The sequence below is a fragment of the Pseudophryne corroboree genome, chromosome 2 (genome assembly GCF_028390025.1).
Source record: "Pseudophryne corroboree isolate aPseCor3 chromosome 2, aPseCor3.hap2, whole genome shotgun sequence".
Classification (NCBI taxonomy): domain Eukaryota; kingdom Metazoa; phylum Chordata; class Amphibia; order Anura; family Myobatrachidae; genus Pseudophryne; species Pseudophryne corroboree.
The window spans coordinates 994,705,431-994,720,720 of record NC_086445.1 but is presented as its reverse complement, the minus strand read 5'-3'; the positions used below and the strand labels follow the sequence as shown (position 1 = coordinate 994,720,720).

At 45.5% G+C, this 15,290-nt stretch overlaps 1 protein-coding gene across 2 annotated transcripts in view; it reads left to right on the top strand.

Annotated features, from left to right (window-relative positions):
• LOC135050208 (interferon alpha/beta receptor 1-like) overlaps window positions 1-15,290 on the top strand; it is a 224,946-nt gene that overhangs the window by 72,492 nt on the left and 137,164 nt on the right. Inside the window, exon 2 of one of the 2 annotated variants that reach the window (XM_063956463.1) lies at window positions 6,381-6,501. The exons of the other annotated variant lie outside the window; for it this stretch is intronic. Within the exon in view, the coding sequence (XP_063812533.1) occupies window positions 6,381-6,501 (121 nt within the window). The remainder of the gene's footprint in view (window positions 1-6,380; window positions 6,502-15,290) is intronic. 2 annotated transcript variants of the gene reach the window in all.

Below are 15,290 nucleotides of genomic sequence, written 5' to 3'. Positions count from 1 at the left end.
TGCTATGGAACCGGGTGACAGGGGGAGTGAAGAAACTTCACTCTTCCCGTCACCTCCCCCTTCCCCCGCCGCCGGGTCGCCCGTCTGCCATATCGGCGGTCGGGCAGCTCGGCGGCGGGTCGCCGAGTCTGTAGGGCCCTTTAGTGTTCCTTGTGGATGGAAATCCCCTATCCCTAGTTTCACTTTCACTCTTACAGTTTTTCCTGCGTGGGTGTAAAGTAAAATTGGTTTTATTACACGTATAGGGTGTGATTATTATTGGTTTTTGTTCATCATCCTTACTGTTTCCTAAAATAGCAATACATACAAAGAAAATAACTTTTTTTTAAAGTAATTTATAAAACAATATCTATTTTTTAAGATCTCCTGCTACTGCTGCGGTACCATTCCCATTACATCTAGTCCTCCTGTCTCTCCAAGTTGCTCAGTTCTAAAGTTATTGCTTTAGCGTTTTCCCATTTGGCGTCATTTTCATGGGAAACAACAATGGGAAATAAATGCACATGAGCGCTGGAGAATACCTCCGCCCGTTACAGGTTCCTGAATTTCTGCCTAAATGTGACTTTAAAACGGTTGATTCCTAAAAATTAAAGTGAACCCAATAAAGCAAACAACACACAAAAGGATATTGGTTTTCATCCATTTATTGATCAGTATAATCCAACATTTAATTTTTGTTTATTTATTGGGTTTTCCTAGCTATTTTTAGAACTGCGTTCAGCTTTTGGTAAATACCAGACATACTTAAATCATGCGGAAACCAGCATTTCAGAGCGACTTCACATTAATAAATAGACCCTTTAGGTAAAAAGCTGAACACCTTTATTTGTGCAGAATATTAATAAGGGTTCACAAACGTTATAGCACCACTGTTAACATGACTAACATTTTAATAAATATGACGAGGGGACACTGGCTTAGTACACTGGGGTATAGAGGCATGTCTTAGTGGGAGCTGAATGAACCCCTATAAATTGTAAGCTCTCACGAGCAGGACCCTCTATCCTTGTCAATTGTTATGTTTATTATGTAACTTAGCCATGGGCATCGGTGGGTTAGTTATCAATGCTTCATATCGATAACCTGAGACCATCAACAGAGAACCATCAATAGTTTGCGCCCATCGATGACCATTCCTGCTGTGGGCAGGATGAGACATGAACCAATCAAGTGCAGAGTCAGGGCTAAGGTCTGTGTCTTTGTAAAAAGAAAACATTGTTGACAGGATGCCATTGATGGCAGAGAACAATCGGATCTCTGCCATCGATGGCAAAATTATAGACCATCAGTGGCAAACCTTTTGGTGATTGTTAACCATCGATGATGAGCCCTAATGTCATGTACTGTCATATGCTGTGTATCCTATTTGGTATTTACACTCTGCGATGTGCTGCGGACTATTTGTGGTGCCCTATAAATAAAGGATGACGATGAGAATAATAAAAATCCCCCACAATTAGATTAATCAGGCATTTTTATTTAATGATCAGACTTGTCAGCACGATTTAAAGATCCCAGGTGACAAACACAGAGCACCAATAGATTGAATGTAATGTCTGGTAGGAACAGGTAAATGCATTACTTAGAATGATGTCTGTCTCGCAGCACTAATTTATGGGGGTTACTATAGTAATAACAGATTCATTAAGGATATAATATTAGCAATAGTCTGTGCCGGGGGCTGCACCTGCAAGATGGAATCACACACCCCACAACCACACAGCTATAAGTGTCTCCAATCTCCTCCTTGATCTATCTAATGACTTATCTCTCTAGACCGCAGAAGGAATAGCAAGTGATACTAGATCAACTCCGTGTATGCAGCTACATTCTAATGCAGAGGCATATAGCAGTGGGTCTCAGCCTGTGTGCCGTGGCACCGTGGGGAGCCTCAGAACACTTGCAGGGCTGCCCTGGGTATGTGGTCCAGGACCAATTAAACAAAATTATAGTCAATGTAATGGATAAAAACAGTGCTGGTGGCTGTCAATCATAAAATATGTGGACAAACAGAAGCACATCTTGTCCCTCACCATTGAATTGAACCTATGGATATTATATAAACACAATGTATATAATTTAATATTTCTTTCTAAATTTCACAATAGGAATGTTTTGGCCTAGGGGGTGCCGTGAAAATTTATTGAATAATCTGGTGCGCCGTAATTCAAAAAAGTTTGGGAACCACTGGCATATAGTAATGATAAAGAGGAAGCTCGGTGGCATAGTGGTTACCATTGTTGCCTCGCAACATTGTGGCAAAGGGTTTGATTTAATTCTTCTAAAGTTTCAATAATGCCCTTCAGAGGAAATCTCTGAACACTGTGATTATAAATGATTAATAATAATGATTACTTATAAGAAATCTATTTAATAATTAAACATTAATAACAAGGGCCCTCATTCAGAGTTCATCGCACGCTGCCATTTTTTGCAGCCCGTGCGATCAACTAGTCGCCGCCTATAGGGGGAGTGTATTTTTGCATAGCAAGGCTGCGATCGCTTGTGCGGCCGAGCTATGCAAAAACATTTTGTGCAGTTTCTGAGTAGCTCTGGACTTACTTACCCACTGCGATGACTTCAGCCTGTCAGGTCTCGGAATTGACGTCAGACACCCGCCCTCCAAACACCTGGACACGCCTGCGTTTTCCTCACCACTCCCAGAAAACGGTCAGTTGCCACCCTGGAACGCCTTCCTCCTCTCAATCACGTTGCGAGCGCGGCAGCGATCGTTTTTTTCTTTAATTCATTTGCTGCCCGGCGTTCCCCGGCGCTGGGCAGGGACGCGCCTGCGCATTGCGCCCGCTGCGCATGCGCATTCCGGACCCGTTCGCACGGCTGCAAAAAAAGCAGTGTGCGAACAGGTCTGAATGACCCCCAATGTTCCCTCGATCTTGCGTCATTTAGAACTGTAGAATGTCGATCGAGACGGATTGTGCTGTACAGAAGTGTCATCTGTTTTGGTGAATTTAACATCAGAATTCATGTTTAGCTCATAATACAAACTTGCCATAGACCAGGGGTGTCTCTCCAGCCAGCTCTGCCATGTGTCACTCTAGTACACCCTCATGTATCACTACAGCCCCCCCATCAACTCATGCCATTGCAGCAGTCCCTAATGTGTCCCCTGTTTGTTTGTAGGTGTCTCACTTCTAGTATCCGATTCTTTCATTTTTCAGTCCCTGTAGTGCTGCTGCGTATCTGGCTGGAGTGCAGCGGTTTCTGTATCTGTTGTGGTCACATGATTTAGAGTGTTGGGAGCCACATTTGAATAAAGAAAGAGCCACATGCGGCTCAAGAGCCACAGGTTGGCCACCGCTGCCATAGACTGTAAAACCAGCCCCCATCCCCCTCTCCGTACCATGCCATGACCTTAGATGGGCCATGTAGCAATGTCTCTTTAGACACCGTTGTTATACTGTTACTAGTGACCAGGGACCTGCCACTTTCACTTTCCCTTTTAAAGATGTGCAGTTCTCCAGGACATCTGTAAAATAATGGCCCTCATTCCGAGTTGTTCGCTCGCTAGCTGCTTTTAGCAGCATTGCACACGCTAAGCCGCCGCCCTCTGGGAGTGTATCTTAGCATAGCAGAATTGTGAACGAAAGATTTGCATAATTGTGAATAGAAATTTCTTAGCAGTTTCTGAGTAGCTCCAGACTTACTCAGCCATTGCGACCAGTTCAGTCAGTTTCGTTCCTGGTTTGACGTCACAAACACACCCAGCGTTCACCCAGACACTCCCCCGTTTCTTCAGACACTCCCGCGTTTTTCCCAGAAACTGCAGCGTTTTTCCGCACACTCCCAGAAAACGGCCAGTTTCCGCCCAGAAACACCCACTTCCTGTCAATCACACTCCGATCACCAGAACGATGAAAAATCCTCGTTATGCCGTCAGTAAAATACCTAACTTTTGAGTAAAATAACTACCCGCATGCGCTCTGCGAACCATGCGCATGCGCAGTAAGCGACTAATCGCAATATAGCGAAACTCGGCAACGAGCGAACAACTCGGAATGAGGGCCCATAATCATTTACTGCACATACTGTATGGGATATTTGGCCCAGATTTGTCAAGCCTTGGAGAGTGATAAATTGCCCGGGTATGGGTCATTTGGTCGATAGTCATTAGGTCGACTACTATTGGTCGACATGCATTAGGTCGACATTGTCATTAGGTTGACATGGTAAAAGGTCAACATGAGGTTTTTTTTACTTTTTTTGATGTCGTTTTCTTCGTAGTGACGGGGAACCCCAATTAGTGCACCGTGTCCTCTCGCTGCGCTCGGCACAGGTTACCGTTTCCAATTGTAGTCCACGTGGATCGTAAAGTATGAAAAAGGTCAAATAATGAGAATTTTTTTTAAAAACTCATGTTGACCTTTCTCCACGTCGACCTAGTGACCATATTGACCTAATGCATGTCGACCAATAGTGGTCGACCTAGTGACTGTCGACCTAAGTCTTGTCGACCAAATGACCGTAAGCCAATTGCACATTGATAAAGTACCAACCAATCAGACTGTGAAGTCATTTTTCCTCAGATTTACCCTGAACCTACCTCCCACCAATGTCAGTGTATGTCCTCGTGTTCTATTGGGCTATGCACCATTGTAGTCGCCCGTCTTTGTACAGTCTCTAATGTGTTTATATCCTTCTGGAGATACAATATGGCCTGCAGAACTGAACACAGTATTCTAGATGAGGCCGCACCAGGAGTATGGGTCGACCCAACTTAGGTTGACAGTCATTAGGTTGACCACTGAAGGTCGACATGGGCATTAGGTCAACATGTACTAGGTTGACAGGCGAAATGGTCGACATGAGTTTTTGGACTTTTTTTGTGTTGTTTTCTACGTAAAGTGACGGGGAACCCCAGTTAGTGCACTGTGTCCCCTCGCATGGCTCACGAGCTTTGGGCAAGGTGCCTCACTCCACTACCGCTGCGCTCGGGACAGATTACCGTTCCAATCGTAGCCCACGTGGAACGTAAAGTATGGAAAAATCCCCAAATTGATTTTTTTTAAAACTCATGTCGACCTAGTGCATGTTGACCGAATGCCAATGTCGACCTTCAGTGGTCGACCTAGTGACTGTCGACCTAGCGACCGTATCCCCGCACCAGTGGCATTATTTCTTCTTTCTCTGTGCTACCGATTCCTATCCCTATGTAACCAAGCAACTGAGGGGGGTATAACAGATAGACAGTGTCTAGTTAGACAGTCAATAGATAGACACCATATGTTACATAGTCAGAAGGTCGACAAGGTCAAAAGGTAGACATGAAAAAAGTAGACAGTACAAAAGGTCAACAGGGTCAAAAAGGCAGAAAGGGTCGATATGAAAATCGTCGACATAAAAAAGGTAGACATTTTTTTTTTTTTACATTTTTGTGGTTTATGTGAATAGTTTTGTCATCTGGGACCCCAAATTGTAGAAAGGCATACCCTCGCGGGGCTCGCTTCGCTCGCCACACTTCGTGCTCGGTGGTTCACTGCGCTCGCCACAAAGTTTATAACCAACTCTATGCCAACATGTATAGCGAAGGTATGAAAAAGTCCAAATACATGTAATTTTTTTTTAAAAACCCTGTGTCTACCTGTTTTATGTCGACCTTTTGACCCTGTCGACCTAATGTCTGTCTAACATATGGTGTGTATCTATTGACTGTCTAACTAGACACTGTCTATCATCCAGATACCACTTTTGGGGTACTCCACTGGTAATCTTTCCCTCCTGTGAATGCACTCCATTTACTATAACTCTCTGTTTTCTATCCTGCTACCAAGAATCCATTCAACCATCTTAGAATCCAATCCCAGTTACTCTAATAATGGATCATCCACACACACAATATTTAGTGCAGTTCAGTAGATATTGCTGCCCCTCCAATATTGATCCAGAAAGAGCCGGGCAGGCTGCTGCAGCTGCTGACACCACCTGACACCTCAGTGGATGCAGTTTGCCATTAAACTTCTCCCAGTTGTACGCTTGGTAGACGTTACAGACTCTGTCAGGGGAAATATTGTATCTCCTCCGCTGTGCAGACCCCGTGCTTGGTATGGTTCTACAGTTAGTGGTACGGGTATAGGGAAACCTAACTTGTGGGCCGAGGTTCCCCTGTAAAACTACATTCTGTGTAAACGGCATCTTGATAATATTTTGCTGGAAGAATCCGCAGTGTAATAACATTGTAGACCTCACAGATGCTTTTGCTGAGACTCCTTACTTGTCCCTGCTCCTCGCCCCAGACTGTGCCGCAGCTTTGTGAATTCTCTTACTGCGCCCCCTATGTGTCTGGCTGTGCTTGTGTTGCCTTCAGTCTGTATCTCTCCCGGCGGTCTCTCCATCACCAGACACCCTTTCTCATCATTTTGCAGAACTGGAACCACCAAGTAACATTCAGATCAGAAATTATAACGGGAACCTCTCAGCATCATGGAGCTGCGATATTAGTGATGATGACAGCACGGAGGTGACCTTTACTGCCTTTTATCAGAAGTATGTTCCGCTATATTGTTATACTACGGTGCGAGAATACATTACACTGCATACACTGAAACCTGACATACAGTATTCATACTATGTAAGCTGCACAATCAGAATAACACACGGAATATAATAAAGCCGGAGACCCACATAGAAGATTAATTTTCTTGAAATAGCACGTTAAATACATTTTTCACCATGCATCAAATGATCATTGTCCCTTTTCCTAGCTGTTCTTGTACACATCTGTATCTCCTATTCAAAATCTCTCTGGAAGGCAAAGAAAAATGGCTGTCAGTCAGTCTGCTCAACAGACAGTCAGACGCAAAGTGCAGACGCCTGTGGCAGCCAGATGTGCTACATTATGCAAATGCAGGAATCTGTATGGCTCTATGTGTATGATTGCACCTCCTACTGTTTTCCTAATTGCAGCCATCATCAGTATCAGCTCTGATCCGGCACAATGCTCGGTGCAACAGGCTTCCCTTCTCCATATGCATGCCTTCAACTATATAAGATGTCTGGCTACATTCCCAGGACTTTCCCCTTTCATTCCAACAAAACCATTATTTTTCGTGCATTTGCAAGGTAGCCACAAACTTGCTGGCCAGAAACACCCATTTGACGGATGGAGAGATCCACGGCTCAAACCAGACGCTCCTGTATCCTCCGTCAAGGTGAATACATGTGGTGCGGCGCATTCCGCAATTGCTTTTTGTGGCATGTGCAGTCTGCAGATATTTGCGAGACGTGTCTGCTTTTGGGCTTGTGTCTAATGCAGAATCAGGGCCAGACGTGGCTCTCAGCTAGACTTGTAACCGCAGAGGGAGGTAGGAAGAGGAGGAGGTCACAGTGCGGACAGAGCTCAGAGGGGTGTTCCAAACCCTCTACTCACTACATAATATGCCGTGTGACTGTGATTGCCATGGCAAATCATAAGTCATTAATAGCAGCCTGAAAATAAATGGAGGAAAACATGAAATAATATAATTAGCTGGAGCTGTATTCTTTCATTGCCAACAATTCACATGCAAATGTGTCCTCTTACATCCTTGCTGCAGTCACGCTAAACAGCCCTTGAAGTCACGCCATGGGACTCTGCAGCGCCAAGCGTCTTTTTTTTTGTGTTTGTTTTCTGCAAAAATGCGTCGTAGATGGGGAAATAATGTAATAGGACGCCCAAGCAGTTTCTGCTGATTAGCCACTTGCCTGGCATGGTCGCATCAGATGCGACCATGCCTGCAAGTGCTCTATCTGACCTGGTTGTACAGGATGCCACCAGTCAGATAGAGAGTGTTAGCAGCGGCGGGGAAGAGAAACTTCCCTCCACTGCTGCTGTCAGAGGGACCGGAAGGTCCCTCTGCCTCCCTGCACTCTCCCCGTGTCTGCCGTGCTGCTGATCACTGCTGATCGGTCAGTACGGCAGAATCCTCCCCTCCTGCGGCTGCAGACAATGGCAGCCGCTGGGGAGTGTAAATTAACCCTCCCAAGCCACCCCCAGACACCCCCCCCCCCCCCCTGTATACCTGCAGGCTGTCCCGGCTTTCAAAATGAAAGCCGCAATGTTCCGATGGTCACGAGGTTCCTGATCGATGTTTCAATGTTTGAAGGAGAAGAATTGAATATCCAAAAAGAAACAATTTTTGCCTTTTTTTTTCAAACTAAAATCATTTGGGATAGGGTTAAATTCATGTTCTTCACCTAATTCACTCATAAAAAAAAACCCGACAATTTCGGAGCGGTTTTCGGCAAAATAAATCGTCAGTTAAGTGGTTAAAATGATATGCCTATGTTCTGTGTGTAATTGCGGCTGAAACTGCATCCGAAATGCCACGTTACGGTGTTTTCCAGGAAAACACTTTAGCATAGCATTTTGTATGCAAATACAGTCATAGTCACACACAGAACATAGGCATGCTGCATTTCATTTTAATTAGCAGAAACTGCTTGTGCGTCCTATTACATTATTTTGCATCCAAGATGCATTTTCCTGGAAAAAATAAAAAAAAGACGCTCAGTGCTACCGAGTCACATGGCACTCACATGTTATGTGTAACGCGACTTGTAGCGCACACAGCAAAGATGTAAGAGGACACATCTGTATATAGGATTGAATTTGTGGTATTTAACATCCATATTATATATTGAGAGTTTCAAGAGTCACTAAAAAGGAAAAAACTTATTCACTCTTAACAGGAGATCAGTGTTATAAAGCAACTGTTGCTTGACAGGTTTATCCATGTATAAAAGTGACATTTAGGTCCCTTACTCTGGTAGCTGTGGTTTACAGCACTTACCCATAGAGTCACCTATATGGTGAAGTATGCATGAGTAACACAATAGTTTTTTTTTAAAACAAGTTTTCTTTTTGCAAGGGGAAGGGGTACAGAAAGAAAGAAGGAAGGGGCGGGGGGTACAAAGAACCAAGGAAACGGGATGTAAACATGCAAATATCAAAATTTAATGTCAGAAGTTAAATATAGCAATCCAATATAGATACAATAGGAAAAATACAAAGTAATCTTGGAAAAAGATAAAGATAAACACGGGTCAAACATAAAAACATATCAATAAACAGACAACAATAATAGACACAGGGCTAGTAAGGCACAGCCGGTGCACAGAGCGGAAGTATAAGCCGAGTCAGTTAGGGGGAAGGCGAAACACCCCCTCCAGCAGTGACGTAGTCATGCCATGCTCTCCATTTCACCAATGGGGAGGAGGCCACAGAAGAGTAAGGCATGAACTCAGTTTCCATAGTAAAATGGAATTTAATTTTGTTGGTGACTAGTGATAGAGAAGGGGGAGAAGCTTGTTTCCAACTTTGGGCCAATGCAGCCCTGGCAGCTATACAAATATTCCCCACCAGATATCTCTGATGAGGTGGTATCTCAGCAGGAAAATTGTGGAGCAGGGCCATGGCCGGAGAGGGGGTGAGGGACAGGTGTAAGACCGAATTAATCAAAGCAAATATCTCGCTCCAGAAATGTCGAAGGGAAGGACAGGACCAGAAAATATGGAAAATATTGCCTATTTCCCCACAGTTACGCCAGCAATATTTGGAACAAGACTGCCAGAATAAGTGTAGCCTATCCGGTGTTAAATATAGTCTATTAAGGAGTTTGATATGCATCTCCGTGTGATTCAAGCATTTGGACATTCGGTAAGAAGAAAAAAAAAATTGTTCCCATTGGGCTTCAGATATGGGAAGATCCAAGTCTTGTTCCCATTTCAGCTGCGCATTAGTAGTAGTAAGCAAGCTGATAAGCGTCCTGTACCAAAACGAGATGTCCCCTCTAGAGTCACACAGAGATACACGTGTTAAGACAACCTGGGATAACGGGTTCGGGGGAGCCACCTGTCTAGGCAAACTTATGTACCAGTGGTGAATTTGGAAATAATGCAATAATTCTCCACTGGGGAGATTATATCGAGACTGGAGTTGAGAAAACGATAGCATAACATTACCATTCATAAGGTCCCACAAGACAGTCAAACCACAAACAAACTAGGCAGACAGATTTAAATTAGGGATTCATTTAGCTATGGCTCGTAGTGAGATAGTAGAATATGGAAATTGATGTCCAGGCAGGCGAGTCACCAATTTATCCCAGATTTGTAAAGATGTTCTAGTGGCGGGGAGAAGGGACAATAAGCGGGGTCTAGAGTTTGGGTGTATCTTAAAAAGGTCTTCTAAGGGAAGGTCCAAACTCCCAGTACGTTCAAGAGATACCCATCCCACTACAGGCGCCCCACTCAACCAGTATTTAAACTGGGCCAGCACACATGCCTCCTGGTAAAGGACCAGGTCGGGCATATCTAGCCCTCCCTTTCTACGAGGGAGAATCATTTTGGACCGAGCCAATCGGGGTGGCCGTGCCTTCCAGACATAGCGTAGCATTATAGCACGACATCGATCAAGGTACGTTTTAGGGAAAAGAAAAGGTATGGTTCGGTATAAGTACATGAGTTTAGGTAAGAGAGTCATTTTGAAGGCTGCTAGGTGGCCAATCCACGAAATATCATAAGATAGCCAGGACTTAGTCAGGTCTAAAAAACTGTTAATGAGTGGAGGTAAGTTAACATCAAAAACAGAGGCCGTAGAAGGTGGAATTTGGATCCCCAAATACTGAATTGAAGCCGAATGCCAGTTATATGGATAGTGTGATTGAAGGGTGGACACCATGGGAGCTGGGATATTAATGGGGAGAGCATCTGTCCTTGTTGTATTAATTTTATAAAAGGAAGCATCACTATACTGTCCCAAGATAGCATGCAAACAAGGAAGGGAGGATAGCGGGTCCGTGACAAACAGAAGGACGTCGTCCGCAAAGAGGCACAACTTGTGAGTAGTAGTGCCAATAGTCACCCCCGGGAAGCCCCCCCCCCCCCCCCCCCCCCGACATCCTAATCTTTTCAGCAAGGGGTTCTGTGCCCAACGTAAATATTAAGGGTGATAGAGGGCAACCCTGTCGGGTTCCATTCGTAATAGGAAATGTATCGCAGAGGAAACCGTTACTAAATACCCGTGCAGAGGGGGAGCTATATAGAGATAAAACCGAACAAAGAATATGGCCACTAAAACCAAACTTGTCTAGAACCGAGGACATATATTGCCAGTTCAGTCTATCAAACGCCTTCTCTGCATCTAAAGAGAGCAGGAGAAGGCCAGTGTTAGAGGGAACGATATCAATCAAGTCAAAAACCCTACGGGTATTGTCAGACGCCTATCTACCAGGCACAAACCTAACTTGGTCATAGGCAATGAGAGATGGCAGAAAGACATTTAAACGGAAAGCGACAAGTTTGGCAAAAATGTTAATATCGCCGTTCAATAGTGCAATGGGCCTATAATTTTGACAATGCGCTGGGTTTTTACCTGGCTTGGGTATAGTGATAATCTGAGCCTCCAGCATTTCTGTAGGGAAAGCACCAAGAGAGGAGATTGAATTATACAAGGAGGTCAGGGTGGGCGATAGTTGATCACAGAGAGAAACATAAAATTCATTTATGAAGCCATCTGGACCGGGGGCTTTATTATGCGGGAGTGATTTCATTACTTGAATTACCTCGGAGGGAGTCCACGGGGCATTTAGTGTCTCGAGCTGTTCCGCAGAAAGGGAGGGGAGTTTGACATCGGCTAGGAAGGATTGTATAGAATCAGGAGTGGGTTGAAAAGGAAGGGGATCAGAAGAAAGGTTGTACAGCTTGGTATAATATCTAGCGAACTGATTTGCTATGTCATATGGATTGGACACTTTACCACCCTGAGGAGAGATCAGATGTCTAATCCTATTACGAGCCTGGAGAGCACGGAGCTTGTGAGCCAGCATTTTCCCTGGTCTATTACCAGTCAGGTAAAATTTCTGTCTCAACCTATTTAAAGCAAACTGGGTCCGTCTCATAAGGAGTTTCTGAAGTTGGCCTCGGATATCCTTTAATTCCCTACGTAGGGCCCTAGAGGGGTGGAGCTTATTCCTATCTTCAACCTCCTTAAGTTTAGATTCCAAGTCTTGTTGTTGTTGGATAGCTTGTCGTTTGAGTCTAGCACCGGCTTGGATCGCAGTGCCTCGCACAACTGCCTTAAGGGCACACCAGAAAGTCGGGACAGAAGTATCTGAGGGGGAATTAGTTTCCATATAGAGGGAGATGCAATCATCAATCGCATTTTTAGATATAGGGTCCGACAGCAGGTGGGCAGATAGGCACCACGGCTGAGGGGGGGCAAATTGGTGGCAAATATTCCAAGACCATAGGAGAGGAGCATGATCGGACCAGGAAATAGGCAGAACATCCACCTGTGCTGAGTGCTGCAAAGTCCACTTATCGCAAAGAATAAGATCTATGCGAGAGTAGGAATTGTGCACTGGAGAGAAATACGTATAATCTCTCGAAGTTGGGTTCTGAACTCTCCACAAGTCATACAGGTCATATTCTGCCAGCAAATTACGGAAGGCTAGTGACGGGCCAGCCAGAGCCGCAGACATCTGGGAAGAAGACCGAGGAGATCTATCTTATTTAGGATCAAGCACTAAATTATAGTCGCCCAACATAAGCAGGGCACCCTGACGAACCCTCGCAATAGTCGAGCAAACTTTTCTAAGGAAGGGGACTTGGTTAGAATTGGGAGCGTAGAGAGATACAATCGTAACCATCTTATCCTCCAATTTTCCAACTAGAATGAGGAAACGACCATTCTTGTCAGCTATCTGGGACAGCAGTTCAAACGAAACAGAGCTCCGAAAAAGAACAGCCACTCCATTGCGCTTGAAGGGGCCATTTGCAAAAAAGCCAACTGGGTATCTCCGGTCTCTCAGAGCCGGGGGACCTGCTGACGAAAAATGCGTTTCCTGCAAGGCAACTATGTCAGCTCTGTTTTTCTGAAAAGTGGTCAAGGCTAGCCTGTGTTTATTGGGGGAGTTCAACCCTTTAACATCAATGAATATATTCGTACCATTTAAAATATAGAAAAAGCAAAAACAGCTGACATCCCAAATTTGGGGGGGGGGGGGGGGGGGTGGACAAACTAGGGAAAAAACCAAAAGGGCCCATTATATCGGGACCGCATTGGTACTGCAGGGGAAAGGTATGCAGTAGAAAAAGTATGGGGAGATGGGGGTAGTATCACCACCCAGGGTACAAAAAGCACATGTATACCTGGAGCAATAACGTATAGTCAAACTACAAGTACCAATAAGGGTACCAACAAGCACATCAACAAATAATGTAAGTGACTAGTGAGATACCCTCATGTGTACAGTAAGAAGAAGAAGAAAGATAAAAGAGATAGAATCAGGAAAATGCATAGTAATATAAACAGCAAATGAAGGAACCAAAAGCATACACATATATAACAGATAAACTCACGTATCCGGTATGCATTATATGGGGGACGGAGTACCCAACCAAACATGAAGATCAGCCAGGAACTACATTAATTGGAACATTGAATACTCAGTCAGGTCGCAGACCACTCACGGGTAAGTGGCAGGCGAGGTTTCAATGTAGAGGGCACTTTGACCGAAACATCCCAGTCATTAAGCAGCTTAACCCCAGCGTCCAGAGTGGCAACTACGTAGGAGGAATTCTCATGGGAAATCACCAATTTCACTGGGAAGCCCCATCTGTATCTAATGTCATGAGAACGTAGTGCCTCCGTGATAGGAGCCAGAGCTCTACGTTTAGAGATGGTCAGTGCCGAGAAGTCAGGAAATATTTGTATGCCTCCAAGCGTATCCGAATCAGACGCAGATCTGGCAGCTTGCATTATCCGTTCCTTGGTCGTGAAGAAGTGAACACGGAGGAGGGTATCCCGAGTGTAGGAGGCGGAAACCGACCGTGGTTTCGGAAGCCGGTGAATGCGATCGATGAGAAGGTCTCTGTTGTCCGCCCCAGGTAGCAGTTTGCGGAAAGAGGGACATAGCATAGTCCAGAAGTTCCGAATTGGCCACAGAGTCTGGGATACCTCGAATTTTAATATTATTTCTCTGCGACCTGTCCTCTAAATCCGCCATTTTGTCTTTATATGTCTCCATCTCAGCTTGTTGTCGGTCATGGGCCGAAATAAGGTCATTATGAGAGGACACCAGTTCCTCCATTTTACGTTCAAGGTGGTCTGTGCGATCACCTAAAGCAGTTAGCTCCACTTTAACTTCACGGATAGCCAGAGAGAGGTCTTGAGTGAGCTCAGATTTAAAAGCCGCAAGGACTTGACACAGAGTCTTGACAGTGAGAGGATCCGTAGAATTAGACTCCACCCCAGGGACCGATAAGGAATGGGCAGAACTCTCCTTAGGACGGTCAGGTTGGCTCGATGGGATGGAGCTCCCGGCAGGAGACGAGGAGATACAAGACCCTTTTTGATTAGAGAAAGCCACCGGGGGCTGGAGTGCATCCTTAATTTTTTTAGGGGGCATCGTTAGAGGGCTGCAGTAGAAGGAGTAGACGAGTGAAACTGGAAGGCCAATGCGTCACAGGCCCTGGAGGCAGAGTAGTATGCTGGTTCCAAACAGAAGCTACTATGTATGCATGAGAACCCCGGGGGGAAGCGTAGAGAGGACAGAGCACATCACATCCCTATTCAAACATTATTACATGCAGAGAGATCTTTGCAGGGTCGGGGAGAAATGACAAATATGAGAGAGGCACAACAAATCCCAGCAAGGGGGTACTCACAGATCCAGTACAGGGGATTCCAGCAGGAATCGGCAGCACTACCACATAATGGAATATACACCCCAAGGGAGATGTAGTAGAAAAAGCTGGAGGAGAGCCCCAGGCAGATATCACTGGTCCTGGTTTAGCTCAGGGTTCAGTTTCAGCCTCAGAAGGAGACAGAGCTGCAGAGATGCACAGACTGAAGAATCCAAAATGGGCGCTGGCTGTGAATGTTTCTCCTTCCCAGCTGGAGACAGAGGTGGATCCCAGGCACACAGGAGTAAAAGCACAAGGGCCCACGGGTCCTCGGCCTCTGGGAGCCCCCAGAGACCCCCCCAGGAGCCTGCAGGGAGAGGTAGGAGCCGTCCAGCGGAGCCACGTCCCGTTTTCCCGGGTCCCGGAAGTCCGGCCCGGGTAGGCTTGAAAATTTAGTCCCCAGCTTCAGGGCAGAAGGTAGGCCGCAATCTGCAGGAGCCTCCAGGAGTGCTCCCCGATTCCGTGGACCACACCAACTGGCCAGTGCACAGCAGCAGGAGTGGGGGAGAGGGCACCAGGCTGAAAGGAGCAGAGATGGATGTGCAGGGAGGGAGAGAAGTGCCAGAAATACTGGAGCTCTGCTGAGACACTTCCACTCACAGCAGCAG